This window comes from Delphinus delphis, chromosome 1, assembly GCF_949987515.2.
Source record: "Delphinus delphis chromosome 1, mDelDel1.2, whole genome shotgun sequence".
NCBI classification, from domain to species: Eukaryota; Metazoa; Chordata; class Mammalia; order Artiodactyla; family Delphinidae; genus Delphinus; species Delphinus delphis.
Window position 1 is genome coordinate 28,208,361 of NC_082683.1, and position 18,828 is coordinate 28,227,188.

The window sequence follows — 18,828 nt, forward strand, 5'->3', positions numbered from 1 at the left end:
AAAAAGAAAAGAAAAGGAGTACTTGACTCAAGTACTCAAATCTTGACCTCGCCACCTTCCTGACCCAGTTGCTCAAGCCAGAAATTAGGGAGTCATATTTGATTCTTTTCCTACACCCAATCCATTAGAAAGTCCACATCCTTTTCTTTCTATCTCCTGTGCTACCACCCTAGTCCTCGAGACTATTACAATAGTCTTCCGACTGGTCCCTCCTGTTTTCACTGGTACACCTTCATACTAAAGCCCTGCAACAATCCAAACTTTGCCTACTTCCTCAACCATATCTTAAACTATTCTCTTCATCACTCACTTCACTCTAGCCACACTGGTTTCCTTTCTGTTCCTCAAATTACCACTTTTATGCCTCAGGGCCACTGCACTTACCGTTCTCTTTGCCTGGAATTCTCTTCGCCTGGAATTCTCTTCCCCCAGTTCTTTGTAGGTGTGCTGCCAGAGACAGATGGTCAGGTGTTTTGCAGAAATGAAAGGTCTGGGCGTCATCTCCCAGGGGAAAGGTCCAAAGATGTGATTTCTTCTCCCAAGAAGTTTCCCTGCCTCAGCCCACACATATGAAAGGAGGATTGGAGTAAAGGCTGAAAGTATGTTCTGCTTTAACGAAAGCCCTGGGCCTGCAAGAGACATTCTACTACTAAAATTATTTTACACTATGGGAAGTTGAAGGGATTAAATGAGGTAAGACATATGGCACTTAGACTACTATTTCAGCACCCTCTTCCATCTCTTAAGGGTTCCTTGTCAGCCTCCATAACCTCTTCACTAGTCAGAGCTAAGCTTCCCTACCCTGAGGCAAAACAGGTGCTCTCTTCTCCAACCTATCCCCTCTCACCTCAAGCCTGGGAAGGAATAAATTGTTTTCAGTGTATTAATCACCTGAAAGCAGATGGGAACCAATCGGGAGACCATTCTGAGCAGTGTTTGGCCAGAAGTGTTAAAGCATCAGTGCATTCCCAGTGTTTTTCAAACTTGAAATTGATTTAGGACATAGCTGGCATTAAAAAAAACCAAAATCTGGTAGAAGAAAACAGATTAGAAAATATCAGAGTGCACTACATCACGACTCAGTCATACATATATACATACCTGTAAGAAAAGTTCCAGGAAGCAATGCTTACCCTTCTTACAGTAGGTATATATATATATAGGCGTGAAGTAAAAAATGTATGCTGAGGCCATATCAATTCAGTTGGGTCATGGCTTTATGAGGTACAGAAGAGGGAAAGGAAATTGGGGACCTGGGTTGGTAAAGGATTATGAAATGTTTAGCATGTCAAACCAAAAAGGTAGGCTTTATTCTATAAGCAATGGAAAACCATCAGAAAAGTTTTAAGTGAGGAGAGGAATGGATGATCCAATTTTTCGAGTACAGAGAAAAAACTGGAGAGGGAGGAGATTAAAGGTAGAGAGCTTCCCTGGTGGCGCAGTGGTTGAGAGTCCGCCTGCCAATGCAGGGGACACGGGTTTGTGCCCCAGTCCAGGAAGATCCCACATGCCGCAGAGCGGCTAGGCCCACGAGCCATGGCCGCTGAGACTGTGCATCCGGAGCCTGTGCTCTGCAGCGGGAGAGGCCACAACAGTGAGAGGCCCGCGTACCGCCAGGAAAAAAAAAAAAAAAAAAGTAGAGAGAAGTTAGGAAGCTGTTAAAATAGTCCAAGAGGGACTTCCCTTGTGGCGCAGTGGTTAAGAACCCGCCTGCCAATGCAGGGGACACAGGTTCGAGCACTTATCTGGGAAGATCCCACATGCCACGGAGCAACTAAGCCCGTGCGCCACAACTACTGAGTCTGCACTCTAGAGCCCGCAAGCCACAACTACTGAGCCTGTGTGCCTAGAGCCCGTGCTCCACAACAAGAAAAGCCACCACAATGACAGGCCCGCACACCGCAATGAAGAGTAGCCCCTGCTTGACACAACTAGAGAAAGCCTGCACGCAGCAACAAAGACCCAATGCAGCCATAAATAAATAAATAAATAAATGGGGAAAAAAGAAATCCAAGGGAGTTCCCTGGTGGCTTAGTGGTTAGGATTCCAGGCTTTCACTGCCATGGCCTGGGTTCAATCCCTGATCGGGGAATTGAGATAATGGAGATGGAGATTTTCATTAAAAGATTTAGGAAGGTAAAGCAAGCATACTCCAACAAAAATTAATAATTATAAAAAAAGATTTAGGAAGTAAAACTGCCAGAACTTGGTGACTATGTGAAGGTTGGCGATAAAGAAGGCATCAAAAATGATGCCCAGCTAAATGCAATATGGTATCCCGGATCATATCCTAGAACAGAAAAAGGACGTTAGTGGAAAAATCAGTGAAATCTGAATAAAGGCTGGAGTTTAGTTAATATCAATACTAATGTGCCAACCAATGTTGTCTTCTTAGTTTTTACAAATGTTAACATGTTAACATCAGGGGAAACTAGGTGAGGGGTATAAGGAAACTCTGTGTTATCTTTGCAACTTTTCTGCAAAACCAAATTTATTCCAAAATAAGCTTATCAAAGATAAATGATGCCTAGGTTTCTGGCTTGGGCACTTGGGACCTGGGGGCTGATGGTAAGGCTTAGATTTAGACATGCTGAGTTTGATGTCCCTATGACTAGAGGGTGAGATACCTAGAATTAAGTGTATCTTGAGCTCAGAAAAGAGATCTGGATTGGAGAAAACAGACTGGAAGTCAGGGTGGGCTGGTGGGCTTGCCTATGAGACTGCCCTGGGGACACTTATATTCAAAGGCAGAGAACAATTTCATTCCTCGTGAGGCTTGGATGCAGAATAACAAGTTGATCAATAATTATGTACTTATTGAGCACTTACCCCATACCAGGCCCTGTTCCAAATGCTTTATATTTGCACATGGAATCCTCATACAATTTTAACCATTCTACAGATGGGAAAACCATGAAGCAGGACTGCTCATGCCTTAGTAGTGGCACTCAACTGGGGCAAGCCTAAGAATCACCTGTGGAGTTTTAAAATAGATGCCTTGGAAAGAGATTCAGGAATCTAGCCCAAAGCCCACACCTATGCATACTGATGGTGGTGTTTGATGATGAACCAGCTGTGGTCATGTGAATCATCTCTTTTGCCCATTTAGTCAATGATTAGCTTGCCATTGGTAAATGATTAGCATTTACCATTGGTGTATTAAAAAGTGTACGACATTCAATTTGATATTAATCCAATACTGTTAATACAAATGTGCTGATCTATACGGAGTATCTTAGAGAGATGGTGTATTTCGCCTCAGATAAACCCAAAACCTATTGTATGTGGTATTACGAGTAGCACAGAATGGAATAAAGTAGGGCTTACCTTAGTTTAAGACCAAATGGTGCTCACAGTATGGTTCCCAGACCAGCAGCATCAGCATCAATTGGAAATATCAGAAATGTAAGATCTCAGGCCACACCCTAAACTACAGGAGTAGGACCCAGCAAGCTGTGTTTGTAAGGAAGCTGGGATGCATGCTAAAGTTTGAGGACCACTGCTCCAAAAAAGCTTCAATCTGGTGGTTCTCTATCATCACCTAAGATTAGAAGCTTTAAAAAAATATTCCTAGTTTAGGCCCCAAACCTGTTTGTTAGAATCCGGGAGTGAATGCAGCCTAATCATGTAGACTAAAAAAGAAAACTCCCCAGGTGACTCATACATACATCTGGTTAAGAACCACTGTTTTAGTGGCACCAATCGAAAAACATCTACATTACTCATTTCCAAAAAGCTAGGTTAGGAAGTAAAACAGATACCTGGTTAACCACCTAGAGTACACCAATTTCATGGAATATTATCCAACTGTCAACAACAATAAGGTAGTTATTTAGGTACTGATAGAAAAACAATCTCCAACACAGTGTTAAATGAAAAAAAGCAATATGCAGAACATTTAAAAATATTTTTTAAAAGGGACGTGGGCATGCACATATTTTATACAAGAACAGCGTATCTCTTAAAGGTTAGATAAGAAATTAGTAGCTGAAGTTTCCTCTGGGAAGGGAAGAAGGTGATTAAATTATAGGGATGGGAGAAACATTTTTACTGTGTGTTTTTGTACTGTTTACATTTTTTTTTTTAATGGCCCAATAACAATTTTTTTTTTGGGGGGGAGGGTTCTTCTAGACGTTTTACAGTTTTACTTTTTATTTATGTTTGTTTCTTTTTTTTTTTTTAATTGGGGTATAGTTGTTTTACAATGTTGTGTTAGTTTCTACTGTACAGCAAAGTGAAGTAGAGTTCTCTGTGCTATCCACACCTGGTTTTTATTAGTTACTTATTTTATACATATTAGTGTATATATGTCAATCTATAGGTACATGTATTACTTATTCAAATTAATTAAGTTAAAAATGTTTAAGCTTAGGGGCAATAAAGAACCACTGCTTTAGAGGGAATGAAACATTAGCAAGCAAGCTGTCAGCTGCTAAAGGGCAATCAGAGCATTAATGAAGGGAAAGGGGCAGGAGGAAAGACAGTCCTGGCAAAAAGTCCAATGCAGGTAATCCTCCCTCCACTTCCTTCCTGAGGTGATGTTAGGTAAACTGAGACTCAACCCAGAGCACTCAATTTATCCATAGTCAGCTTTATTCTGAAATAACCATCTATGGAGAGCACACGTCAAAAGAGTAGAAAAAAATAAAGGAGCCCATCAAAAAAAGTTCCCTGGCAAGTGGGAGGGAGGGCATGACGTTAGGAGCCCTGTTTAGGGAAGGAAATGTTGTCCAGGTCGTGGATGCCATTCTTGTCAATGATTCGAACGCTGAAGGCTGGCAGATTCAGAATGAAGCGTTTCTGGAGCTGCAGAGAAACATGAAGGAAATCAGTCAACAAGTTATTATTGAGAACTAACTGTGGTCCAGGCTCTGTTCTAGGCACTGGGCATATAAGCAGATAATAATCTCTGCTTTTGTGCCGCTGGTATCCTATTGGAGGCAGTTGGTACTAGGACACTGAGGAAAGCCCAAACTGCAGGTGGAGGCTGACTGGAAGGTAGTGAGCAAGAGCTGAGGGCTTGACTCTGGTCAGTCAGCTGATGAAGAATGAGACAATCTAATGCTCTATTCCTCACAATTTGCCACTAATTAGCCTGGTAAACACAGACTTCTCTTTTAAAGTGTCTCAAGGTAACAAGCCAACCAAGGAGCGACTGCCCTAGGAATAAACTTTGGACCAAAGCCATGTACTCCTAGGTCCCAACAGTTTGCTCCAGTCACCCGCCCACATTATAAGGACCAGATGTGTATGTGTTTGTGTGTATAGCTGGGGGGGTTGTGGGAAGGATGGCCTCAGAACTACTCTTGGAACAACTCCTGCTTCTGTCTCCTCCAATACAAGCTAACCTGTCATTAAAGAAACACCTCTGGGCTTTCATGAGACTCTCTGCTTGAGAGGCTATTCCAAAGGAGCTGTGGTCTATGTGCATAAAACCAGACGGCCCCCGTTAACCTGGCTGGAGATTATTGAGAAACACAGCTGGAGGAAATCTTTGCTTCTGTGGGCGACTCTTCCTGGACACCTCACTTAATCTCTAGATAGAAGGCACAAAGCTCCATGTGCTCCCTTAGGGGCATATCCTGGACATGTACACCTCTCCAGGCCTAAGCCCTCTCTCTCTTGATGTTTCCCATCTCCTTTACAGATGAGGACTGGACAGCAACAACCATTTCCATTTCTACAGTCCTCTCTGGCTGATGACTCCTGTGTCCAGAAACCAGCTCCAAGATCAAGAAAAGGTGACAATAAGGAAATGTGGGTTTATAAAATAATCATATTTAGGATCCTTGAGGAATAAAGTCTCAAAGCATTCGATATTCCAGTGGCTTCTTCCTGGCAGCCCCTTGCAACACTTGGGGCTGCTGGACTAATACGGCCTCGTGGCTAAATGGTTAATAAGAAAAGCACATGAGTTTATTCTCAGCTTCTGCTTTGGAAAGGGGATTTACAAACAAGAGGAAAAAGGGGCACTATGGACTGAAAATGACAGGCTTGTGTAAGAGGCAAACTGACATTACTGTCCAATGCTACCACCTGCTCTCAACCTCCTATTCTCTTCTCACTAGACCACGAATTCAAGTTCATCCTTAGGCTACAAGAACAGTAAAAGAATTAAAAAGCCTACAGGAGCTGCTTTCTTTTCCTCCTCATCTTCCATTCATACCCCAGAGCCTTAGACTCCTAGGAGTAGTATTGGAATGGGCAGGGCCTGTGTTCCTGGACTCATAAACTAAGGGCTGCTCTCCCCTACTGCCCAAAGCCTCTTAGTTACCTTCTATGGCCTCCTGAATTCCCAGCAGAGGCTTTCCCTCCCAAACTTATGTACTATTAAGGGAACAGACTTTTTTTTTTTTTTTTTTGGGCTGCATTTGGTCTTCGTTGCTGTATGCAGGCTCTCTCTAGTTGCAGCGAGTGGGGGCTACTCTTCGTTGAAGAGCAGGGGCTCTAGGCACAAGGACTTCAGTAGTTGTGGCTCACGGGCTCTACAGTGCAGGCTCAGTAGTTGTGGCACACGGACTTAGTTGCTCCACAGCATGTGGGATCTTCCCAGACCAGGGATCAAACCAGTGTCCCCTGAGTTGGCAGGCGGATTCTTAACCACTGCACCACCAGGGAAGTCCCCAAGGGAGCAGACTTTATGACAACTCCAGGTAGCACAAAAATAGAGCAGGTATAAAATCTAGCACAATAGTTCTTAAAGTATGGCTCCAGTTACCACCTGCAGCAAAATCATTTGGGACTGCTGGTTAAAATATTCTCAAGATCTACACCAGGACCACTGAATCAGAACTGGGTGGAAAGTGTGAATCTGCCTTTTTTAAGAAACAAGCTCCCCAGATGATTCTTATACATGCTAAATTTTGAGAAGCACTAGTCTGGATGAACCAAAAAGAAAATTAATTAAATTATAAAATTGACATTGATGAGAAGGTGACCCATGAGTGAAAAAATAAGCTTGTTATGTACCAAACTCTACCCCTGGTAGCAACTTCACATCTGGTTAGTGGATATTTATTATACCTTCTGGCAAGGATCAGAAAAAATGCAACTGAGGAACGGGAACAATATTGGCAAACAGAGAGACAAAACATTCCTTTCAGGATCCCATGGGAGCTACTCACCTCCTCCAGACATTTCCTAAGAAGCTCCACTGCCTTCTCACGTGAGATAGCTGAAAGAGAACACAGAGGCCAGGCACTCAAGGTGCTGACATTAAGTCCAACTTTCTGCTGCAACTTTTGACTAAGTTTCAAACTTTTCCAGGTCAGCATGCCACACAAATGCCACACAACAGAAAAGGCAAAAAAAACAAAAAAAAAAGCCTAGCCTTCTGGCTTTCAACAAACTTATTCCATATGCAGTTGAGGGTGCCCCACACCCAATGTTCAGGCAGCCACAAGCCATTGCAAATTGATTTGCTACAGAGAAGGGAGAGCATGACGGAATTCTGCCTCCCATGGCCAGGGCTTGCCTCTAGAGAAGTCCAGCGGCCTGCCTCTTCGTTATAGCCCATCCCCCAACTCCCAACGCCCCCAGCCCCCCTTTAGACCAGGGCTTAAATCAGCTCCATCTGCCCTAGCCAGCTGCAAATCAGGGAAAGGGAGGCCAGGGCCAGTGTTTTAGCCTCACTTTGCCAGCTGGGCCTCAGTTTAACAATGGAATGAGAATTCATAGGATGGGGCTGAGTCTCTCATAAAATAGGAGCCAAAGGAACCGTCCACAGGCATGGCAAACTGGGATGACATATTACGCAGTTAGGCTTCAGGGGTGGTTGGTGGTTATTTTGGTGGGCAAATCAGCTGTATTAGTGACAGACGCCAAATCAAGAAGCAGTCACTAGGAGGCCAGGCTAATTCTTTTTAGGATGTGGCCTGGAGCTCTGGCATGGCTGAGGTTGAATGAGAGGGCAGCACCAAAAAAGGAATGAACAAGCCAGATTCGTACTATACTGACAGGGATGAATGGAATGTAAGGAGAAAACTGGTTATCTGTGCTACATCTATAGCTTGTAAAAGCTGAGAATCCCAACTGCCTACTGCTCACAGTGGCTGAAGTTGAGGTTAGGATTGGGGTCAGAAAATAGAACTTAACACAAAAGCATCCCAGTGTCTGGAGGTTTGCCAAGCTGATGGTTCATGGACAAGTAGAGAGCCAGCTTTTTCTTGTAGGAGGGGGTAGCCATTAGGTGATAAGAACCAAAGGAACAGCTCAGGCTATGGCCTTAGAAAGCTTTGATATTTAAGAAAAGAAACCCTCAGTTGTCAAGCTGGAGACCTGTTCATCACCACAAGCTCAAAACAAACATACAAACCACTTGGTTTACTTGCTCATTCTTTACACCTGAGAAGCTAATGAGCACCTAACTAGGGCAAAATGAGTGAAAAAACGGAACTTTTGTAACTGAAGAATTATAGTTTTACTCCAACTCCCCTTTAAAACAAAACAAAACCCAGCTCTGGGCATATGCAATACCTCATTTTATCTGGCAGAAGAGGGAGTTCGATCAGCTTTTCCATAACCCTAATGACCTACAGGAGAAAGCTTCCAGAGGGCACCTGCATGTACTTCTTAGGATCCATCCTCTTTTCAAGCCCTGGCCACCCAACTCCAGGGGGTTGTGCACAAAACCAGGAAACAGCTGAGGACAGGGCTCTGCTACTGCTCCCTACACTTAGAGAGCTGAAACTTACTTGGTGTGTAATACCGGTCCAGGATACTGAGAGTCAGGAAGGCACCATAGCCGTGGGCTGCAAAAGGGGCTTTTGCCAAGGCTGCCAGGTAGTCCATGTAGTAGAGCGCTGGACCCTCATGCTCATCATAGCCAGCCAGGAGGAGGTTGACATGATATGGGGTCTGCAAAGGAAAGACACTGCAAAGTGATGGTCAAAGCGATAACACCAACACCTCTCCTCATGGAAATAGGAACGTTCCAACTCTTGATAAATAAGAAAACAGCAGCAGCTGAGTAAATCATGATGAAAGTAAAGATTTAGACAAATCTAAAGGACCCAGAGTGTGGTCAGAGGTAAAGGGAGGTCAGCTTGTTTTCTCTGAACAGAAGAGTATTTGGAGCACTTTAAGGTATGTGAAAAAGCTGCTTCTTAAAGCCCATGGACCAAAACCTGTTACAAAAGCATTTCAAAGGCAAAGCACGGGTGTTCTTGTATTGTTCCTAATAGCTGAAACCAACACACACAACTCTGAGAGTGTCAGGCCACAGGCTAAAGAAAGCTGCAGCTCCAACCACATCATCCAAAAGACGAAGGCTCAGTCTGGACAACTGGACCAAAATCTCAAATGGTAAACTGGAAGGAAAGGGAACCCTCCAACACTGTTGGTGGGAATGTAAACTGGTGCAGCCACTATGGAAAACAATATGGAAGTTCCTTTAAAAACTAAAAACAGAGCTACCATATGATCCAGCTATTCCACACCCGGGTATATGTCCAGAAAAGACAAAACTCTAATTCAATACATGCACCCCAATGTTCATGGCAGCACTATTTACAATAGCCAAGTCATGGAAACAACCCAAGTACCCATCAAGAGACGACTGGCTTAAGAAGATGTGGTACATATATACAATGGACTATTACTCAGCCATAAAAAAGACTGAATTATTGCCATTTGCAGCAACATGGATGGACCCAGATAATACTTAGTGAAGTAAGTCAGAGAAAGATAAATATTATATGATATCACCTATATGTGGAATTTAAAAAATAATACAAGTGAATCTATATACAAAACAGAAACTAACTCACAGACATAGAAATAGAAAATAAACTTACGGTTACCAAAGGGGAAAGGAAGCGGGGGTATACATTAGGAGTATGGAATGAACAAACTACTACACATAAAATAGATAAGCAACAAGGATTTACTGTATAGCATAGGGAACTATATTCAAAATCTTGTAATAACCTATATTGGAAAATAATCTGAAAAAAATAGTATATATAAAACTGAATCTTTTTTTTTTTTTTTTTTTTTTTTGCGGTACGCGGGCCTCTCACTGTTGTGGCCTCTCCCGTTGCGGAGCACAGGTTCCGGACGCGCAGGCTCAGCGGCCATGGCTCACGGGCCCAGCCGCTCCGTGGCATGTGGGATCCTCCCAGACCAGGGCACAAACCTGTGTCCCCTGCCTCGGCAGGCAGACTCTCAACCACTGCGCCACCAGGGAAGCCCAAAACTGAATCATTCTGCTGTATACCTGGAACTAACATAATATTGTGTATCAACTATAAAAAAGGAAAAGATTTTTTAAAAAAAGAAAAAAAGAAACAAGTCTTGCAGTAGGGAAGGGTAGAAAGTCTCAAATATTTAAGTCAAATCACTAAACTTTTCTTTTGGCTGTGTCACACATCTTGCAGGATCTTAGTTCCCTGACCAGGGATCGAACCCACGCCCCAGGTGGTGAAAGCTCAAAGTCCTCACCACTGGACCGCCAGGGAATTTCCAAATCATTAAACTTTTAATGCAGACAGTAATAATGGAAGTTCATAAATACAAAGAAATGTGGTAACTCTAGAAGAACTGTAGATTTAGGTGAAATGCTAATATTTTTCTAATATAATAAGGCTCTGCTAAGGTAACTAAGAAGTAATTTTTATCAGTGAGATAAATAAACAGTACTTATAATAACCTATTTATAGGTATCCTTTCTTTGTATTACCTGCAAGTCTAAAAATGCAAGTTTCTACAGAGAACCTTAACTATGTCTGCCTTGCTCTTGATCTCCAAATGGATGATTCTTTTTCTATACCAGGTGGGCCATTTACCATGGCCTGTCTATGCTGCCAGGCATCAGCGGTGAGACTCCCATGTAAAATGTCTTCCTTTTTCTGTGCAAAGTGTGTTTTCCCTCTTGCATTTGGCACAGTGGCTAGTGAGCAGGCCTTGCCCATGGTTATATGCCCCTCCCTAAACTTATACATTCGATTAAATGCACATTAAATGAAATCAAATACATTTATGCATCCTATTATGGGGCATAAAGTAATAACAGCTAATGGTCTTAAAAGTGATGCTTTGTATTCTTTGAACACTGATTAACATGGGCACTTGGCAGCCTGAAGAAACATTCTAACTCATGTTAGAAGAACACATGAAAATATCATGTACTTACTTGGAATTCCAAGCCAGCTGTGCTAAGTAATATTTCCCTTAGACTACAGAGTAGCCCTAACCTGCAAACAAGTTTCTGCCTTGGGGATAAGATGGTGAATAGTCTCAGGGGTTAAGAATTGACCAGCAATAGTCAAGTTTTTAGAGAAAATAATCTGCCTATCACATTTCCCAGTAAGTAGCGTGCTATACTTTGCCAGGCTCTGGAATTCTCTGCCACATTCTGTGACTACATTCTTAGTAAGTCTGACCTTAGGCAAGACACTTAACCCCTATAAGCATATGTTTCCTTATGTGTAAAACTGAGTTAATTAATCCTTCCCCTTTCTGTCTTCTATGAAATATGGTGAGAAAAAAATAATAGAGGTGAGGCATCCCAAAACTCTGGAAGAAAAAAATGCTACCTGAATTCTTAGTATATTAGCTATACCCCAGTCTCCTTTTGACAGCTTACCACTTTAAACAACAACAACAAAAATGTCTAAATTACCTAAAAATAAAAAATATATAATATATATATTTTTAAACTGTGAGAATAGTAATGCAAAGTCAGGCAGACAAAGAATACTGTAGTGTTCTTATAGTTAAAATTCGAATAGCAAAACAGAGAGAAATATACAGCAAGGAGATTCTAACTGGTTTCCTTCCTCAAGAGGTTTAATAATATAGTTTCTTACGTATCACAAAGTAAGTTCATCTTTTTGCTATGAGGATAACTCTACTCTTCTCCATTCACTGGAGAATATTCCTTTTACGGCTAACCAAAACAATTTTATCAAGTTGCAATGGTATATTAAGGATCCACCCAGATAACCAGAGACCTAACCAGCAGAACCCTCATACGCTGTCTCCAGTGAGGCTCTTGCCCACACTTAAACTGTATTTAAAACAATTAATGTGATCTTTAAAAGCCACCACCAAAAAATTTTTACATGAAGATGTCAACGGAATTTCAGAAGCAAACTGTATTGCTTAACTGGTCTATATAATATCATTTATTTATGCTTAAGCATCTGACACACACACACATCAAAGCTGGTATTCAGAAGCTGTAACACGTGGTATAGAAGATAACTCATAAATTATTCTGTGACTTCGAATCACCAACTTTTGCATGTGTGAGATGCTTAAGCATAGATAAATGGTGTTGTTTAGACTAATTAAATTAATACATCTGTGCAACAACTTGCAGTTTCTGAAATTCTTTTGACAATGCTCCATCAAAGGTCTCTGGCTCACACTTTTTTCTTTTAATTTCAAATAAAGTCTTGTATACTGCCACTCTCTTACTCCTCTAAGAATCATGACATTCAAAGTGACAAAGCCATAGTGATGGGTCTCTTGACTGTTACATTTCCTCATATTCTTGATGCAACAGTGTTTTCCTGGAATAAGACAAATTCCAAGCCGTTCGATTTTGTGAAACTCTTACAGCATATACATGTGTGACTGTGGTGTGTTTAGGAAAACATATAGTATGTGTAAGACACAATCCACCTATTCAAATATTTATACCAATTATAAACTCCATGAAGGCAGGATTGTGTCTGGCTTGTTCAATGATGTATAAGCATACAGTACATGTTCAGTAAATATTTGCTGAGTGAATAATAATCATACCAGAAGGCATTATATATGTTTTTGTTTTTTTTTTTTTTTTTTGTGGTACACAGGCCTCTCACTGTTGTGGCCTCTCCTGTTGCGGAGCACAGGCTCCGGACGCGCAGGCTCAGCAGCCATGGCTCACAGGCCCAGCCGCTCCGTGGCATGTGGGATCTTCCCAGACTGGGGCACGAACCCGCGTCCCCTGCATCGGCAGGCAAACTCTCAACCACTGCGCCACCAGGGAAGCCCTATATATGTTTTAATACATATATGGCTAATGCCTAGTATCACAAGAAGAAAGATTAAGAAAATCACTAAACAAATGTCAGAAAGTGATAGGTCCTACTTCTGAGAACTGGTTGAAGTTTAAGTTGACTGCCAGCATCCTATGATTGCACCTAATATTGCTGCTTTTTTCTAGGCTCCTAGGTCCTTCTCTTTCTACTTTTCGTTGCTAAGTAAGTAAAAAAATTATGCTACAGGCATTTAGAATTAAATGAAGAGAACGGTAGCTTAAATATCTCAGGAAGAAACAGCTGGGCTACATTACAGTTAGACCCGAGTTTGAAATCCAGCTCTATTACCAGACGTGTAGCTTTAGAAAAGTTAGTAACCTAACCTCTCTGAAAATGTTTTCATTGAAAACATGGGATAATACCTACTACAAAAAGGCTGCACTGAAGACTCAAGGAGATAATGCATATAAACAAGCATAGTACCCAAAACATAATAAAGCCTCAGTAAATGCTAAAGTAATTACTAGGAAACACAATCACCTATGAAGTTCACAGTGTCCATGAAATAAACAGGGTAAGCACTCAAGAGAAGCCCATCCACTCCTAGTACCGAGATATAAGATAAATTCCTCATACAGTCAAATAGACCCCAAATAGCCAAAACAATCTTGAAAAAGGAGAACAGAGCTGGAGGAATCATGTGCCCTGACTTCAGACTATACTACAAAGCTACAGTAATCAAAACAGTATGGTACTGGCACAAGAACAGACACACAGATTAATAGAACAGAACAGAAAGCCCAGAAATAAACCCATGCACTAAAAGTCAATTAATCTAGGACAAAGAAGGCACAATGGAGAAAAGACAGCCTCTTCAAAAAGTGGTGCTGGGGAAACTGGACAGCTACATGTAAAAGAATGAAATTAGAATATTCTCTAACGCCATATACAAAAATAAACTCAAAATGGATTACAGACCTAAATGTAAGACTGGATACTACAAAACTCCTAGAAGAAAATACAGGCAGGACACTCTGACATAAATTGCAGCAATATCTTTTTGGATCCGTCTCCTAGAATAATGGAAACAAAAATTAAAATAAACAAAAGGGACCTAAACTTAAAAGCTTTTGCACAGCAAAGGAAACCATATACAAAATGAAAAGATAGCCTATGGAATGGGAGAAAATATTTGCAGAAGATGCTACCAATAAGGGATTAATTTCCAAAACATACAAACAGCTCATACAACTCAACAAAAAATGGGCAGAAGACCTAAAGAGACATTTCTTCAAAGACATACTGATGGGGACTTCCCTGGTGGCACGGTGGTTAAGAATCCACCAGCCAATGCAAGGGACATGAGTTCGAGCCCTGGTCCGGGAAGATCCCACATGCCATGGAGCAACTAAGCCTGTGTGCCACAACTATTGAGCCCGCATGCCACAACTACTGAAGCCTGTGTGCCTAGAGCCCGTGTTCCGCAACAAGGGAAGCCACCGCAATGAGAAGTCCGCGCACCACAATGAAAAGTAGCCCCCACTCACTGCAACTAAAGAAAGCCGGCATGCAGCAACAAAGACCCAACGCAGCCAAAAATAAATAAATTAATTAATTTTTTAAAAATTGGCCATTTTTAATTTTTTTTTGCGGTACGCAGGCCTCTCACTGTTGTGGCCTCTCCCGTTGCGGAGCACAGGCTCCGGACGCACAGGCTCACGGGCCCAGCCACTCCGTGGCATGTGGGATCTTCCCAAACCGGGGCACGAACCCGTGTTCCCTGCATCGGCAGGCGGACTTTCAACCACTGTGCCACCAGGGAAGCCCAAAAATTGGCCATTATTATTATTATATATATATAAAAAAAAAGACATACTGATGGCCAAAAAGCACATGAAAAGATGCTCAACACTGCTAATTATTAGAGAAATGCAAATCAAAACTACAATGAGGTACCACCTCACACCCATCAGAATGGCCATTATTTTAAAATCTACAAATAATAAATGCTGGAGAGGGTGTGAAGAAAAGGAAACCCTCCTACACTGTTGGTGGGAACGTAAATTGGTGCAGTTACGGAGAACAGTATGGAGGTTCCTTAAAAAACTAAAAATAGAGTTGCCATATGATCCGGCAATCCCACTCTTGGGCATATATTCAAAGAAAACTCTAACTTGAAAATATACATGACCCCAATGTTTACAGCAGGACTATTTACAATAGCCAAGATATGGAAGCAACCTAAATGTCTATCAACAGATGAATGGATAAAGAAGATGTGGGGTGTGTGTGTGTGTGTGTGTGTGTGTGTGTGTGTGTGTGTGTGTGTATACACACACACACACGCACATATACATACACACACACAATTATTAATCAGTCATAAAAAAGAATGAAATAATACCATCTGCAGCAACATGGATGGACCCAGAGATTATCACACTAAGTGAAGTCAGTCAGACAGAAAAAGACAAGTATCATATGCTATCACATATATGTGGAATCTAAAAAGATGATACAAATGAACTTATTTACAAAACAGAAACAGACTCAGACATAGAAAACAAGCTTACGGTTACCACAAGGGAAGGGGGGCATATATTTGGAATTTGGGATTAATAGATACAGACATATAAGGATCTACTGTATAGCACAGGAAACTACATTCAGTATCTTTTAATAACCTATAATGGAAAAGAATCTGAAAAAGAATACATATATATATATATATATATCTGAATCACTTTGCTGTATACCTGAAACATTATAAATCAACTATACGTCAATAATACTTTTTTTTAATTTTTAAAGGAAAATAAATAAAATTTTAAAGGAAAATAAACAAACACCTCATATACATCTTCCTAAAGGGATATGGTGGGAATTTTATAAAAAGTGCCCAGCACACTGCCTGACACACAGTAGAAATATATGACAGTTTCCTTCTCTCTCCTTCCTGGACTCTTGGAAGGAGCCCTAAGGTGAAGGTATTCATTGTCACAAACATTCATAAGCACTGACACTTCGAGCATATCTACTTCACAGTACACCACCCTAACCTATCTTGAAATTGACACAGGCACAGAGACATTTTCCTGGAAGCCTGAAAAAACAAAAACAACAAATCCTACATCCAGATTTGGAGAGCAAATTGCCACTTATTAACTACCTTCATACTATTTCCACCCTTACAGATATGTCCATCCTGAGTGCTAAGCCTCACTTTCTAGCTACTTTTTCATCAGTTCCCTTCTTTCCCATGATCAGTACAACATGAGAATTTGCCAATTAACCTGAAGGAATGCGAACACTAATCAATCATGATAACATTGCCAGGAATCCTGTATCTTTTACGAAGTAATCCTTATCCTGTGCGTGATATAATCTGTCTTTGGTTGTCTCCACTATTCTAATCATTTAGATAGTAAGTCTAAGTAATAGAGCAAAGTTATGAGGTCCCCAAGGGGAGGAACAGTATCTATACATAACTCTGAACTAACCTAAACATCCGAGTGACCAATAAATGAATTTAAACATTTAGCGGAGACACTCTCTGTCCAATGGCCATGAGGATCACCATCAATGGTTTGCAGTACAAATGCCAACGTTCTTAGTTTTAAAGTTGTATCTAACTGACAAACAAAGAAAAAAATTTAAATGAACCGTCCTGGGAACTCAAAATGAACTTTAGTTTCTAAAATAAAATACCACCAAAATTTTGCCTCTTTTTACAAGTAGAGAAAGAAGAAAAGAAAAACACCTAGATAAATTGGTATATCTTCCTCCCTTAAAAAAGTACATGAGGTAAGCTTATTTTTAAAATGAAGAGCTTTAAGTCATTTTGAGTTTTCCTCATCTATACAACAGGGATAATAAGAGTATCCATCATTACGGGGTTATGGCAAGGTTTAAATAAATAAATGTAAACTGCTCAATGAAATGCCTGTTCCATAGTAATAACACCATCATCACCACCACCACCACCATCATTTTTAGGATCTGACAGCATTATTAACAGATCTGATTAGATAATAATAAGATCAAGAAGATGCACCAGGGAATTCCCTGGCGGTCCAGTGGTTAGGACTCAAAGCTTTCACTGTCAAGGGACTGGGTTCGGGTTCAATCCCTGGTCGGGGAACTAAGATCCCACAAGCAGCAAGGCGAGGCTCAAAAAAAACGAAGAAGAAGGAGATGTACTAACTACCACAGAGTGCCAATAAATTATCCACCTTTTTTTGGTTGCTAAAAGGAATACAATTTAAGCCAGGGGAATTAGCCAATAAGCACATCTCTTATGTCCCTCTCCCTGGGATTGAAATGGACTTCCTAAGTACCCCTGAGCCCTGCAGAACTGAGTTCAGTTTCACTTTGTACATCTGAGCTCAGTTTCCTTGTACATTTGGGAGTAGGGGGTGTACATGGCACACACATGCAAACTTTCCTTCAGTTTGATGGAGCACTTCCTTCCCTCTAACTCTTGTGCATACAACTCCTTGTATATTCTCTCTCTCATGAAAAAGAAACACTGTAGTGATTAAGAAGAGTGTGAAAAAAAAAATAAAAAGAAGAGTGTGAAATTCCATAAATTTTACAGCTCAAGAGAACAGTTGTGATAAATACACTGAAACAACAAAATCAGTGAAGAGAGTCTGGGCGGTGACAAGCAGCGGTGTGACATCTGGCGGAAGCCAAAGTCACAGCAAGGGGGAGAGAGGTGGGCTTGAGGAAGCATCCTGCCGAGCGTGGACACAGAAAAGGAGAGGAATTGACAGTGTTCCTTTGGAGCCAGGCCAGCCTTTGCCACCTCTAATTGAACAGGACGACGTCGCTATGAGTCAGGTGCCTCAGAGAACGATGCGGTTTCTTTTGCAATGTGCTGCACACCTTGGAACATTAAGCGTGTGAAGCATGATCCCATTCCTTGTGGGTCGGGAATTTGGTAGGAGAGGCAGAACCACCAACGGGACAAAGGATTTAGCTAATGATGACAGTGTTTCAATAAACAGACTTCTAAACAGAGACTGGGCTTTGAAGGAAACAGTGCCTGCTCTTTCATTTAGTCCAGCCGATTGCCAAAGCTGCCTAAAATTCCATCTTTGGCACCGAGAATATTTCACAAAAATGCAGTTTACAGAGTTAGAAGGGATCTAAGGGCTCATCTAGTTTATCCAATGTCCCTCTCACAAATGTGGGGACTCGGGTTCAAAGAGGGGACAGTGACTTACCCTAAACCACAGGGCTAATTAGAGTCAGGACCAGAATTCAGGCTTTCTGATCCCAAGACTTGTGTGCTTTTCTAGGAAACGATGCTGCCTCCACAAAATGGAAATTAGTGTGAAAATATGATTCAATATGTAAATGTCAGTTTCACACTCAAATAGTTCAGAATGTACTATTTTGCATACCAGCATCTATTGTCCTCTATTTCACGTATTACATCTTATATGACCAATAATATTTTAAGTTTTAAAAGGGCAGGCTTAACGTCAGACCATTATGACTCCTCTAAAGGGTCTACAACTATGCAAGATATGTAGTAGGTACTAAATAAATAGATGCCAACACCTTAACTGCTTTGCCAATGCCCAGTTTTTCAACTTTGTTAATAAATAAAATGGATCCACTGTTATTTTCTTACACTGGTGCTCTGAACTCTGAATCAGGAGCTTGTTTCCAATAACCAACAGAATTTATTAGCTATCTCCTTTGGCTGGGTTTGGTGGTATAACTTTAAAATTTCAATGTCAATTTTGCCATTTTAATTAAAGAAAGACTTTGTACCTATACTGGAATTTCAATGTTCACTATTTAACACTTTTAAAAAATCTAAAAGATTTCAGCAGCTTCCAACTGT

The 18,828-nt window shown here is 41.2% G+C and overlaps 1 protein-coding gene across 1 annotated transcript in view; it reads right to left on the minus strand.

Annotated features, from left to right (window-relative positions):
• Window positions 1–3,983: 3,983 nt before the first annotated feature.
• PSMB2 (proteasome 20S subunit beta 2) overlaps window positions 3,984–18,828 on the minus strand; it is a 37,326-nt gene continuing 22,481 nt past the window's right edge. Inside the window, exons 4-6 of the mRNA XM_060019181.2 lie at window positions 8,694–8,856; window positions 7,125–7,174; window positions 3,984–4,806 (exon numbers count right to left, since the gene is read on the minus strand). Coding sequence (XP_059875164.1) covers window positions 4,699–4,806; window positions 7,125–7,174; window positions 8,694–8,856 — 321 coding nt within the window. The 3' untranslated portion in view covers window positions 3,984–4,698. The remainder of the gene's footprint in view (window positions 4,807–7,124; window positions 7,175–8,693; window positions 8,857–18,828) is intronic.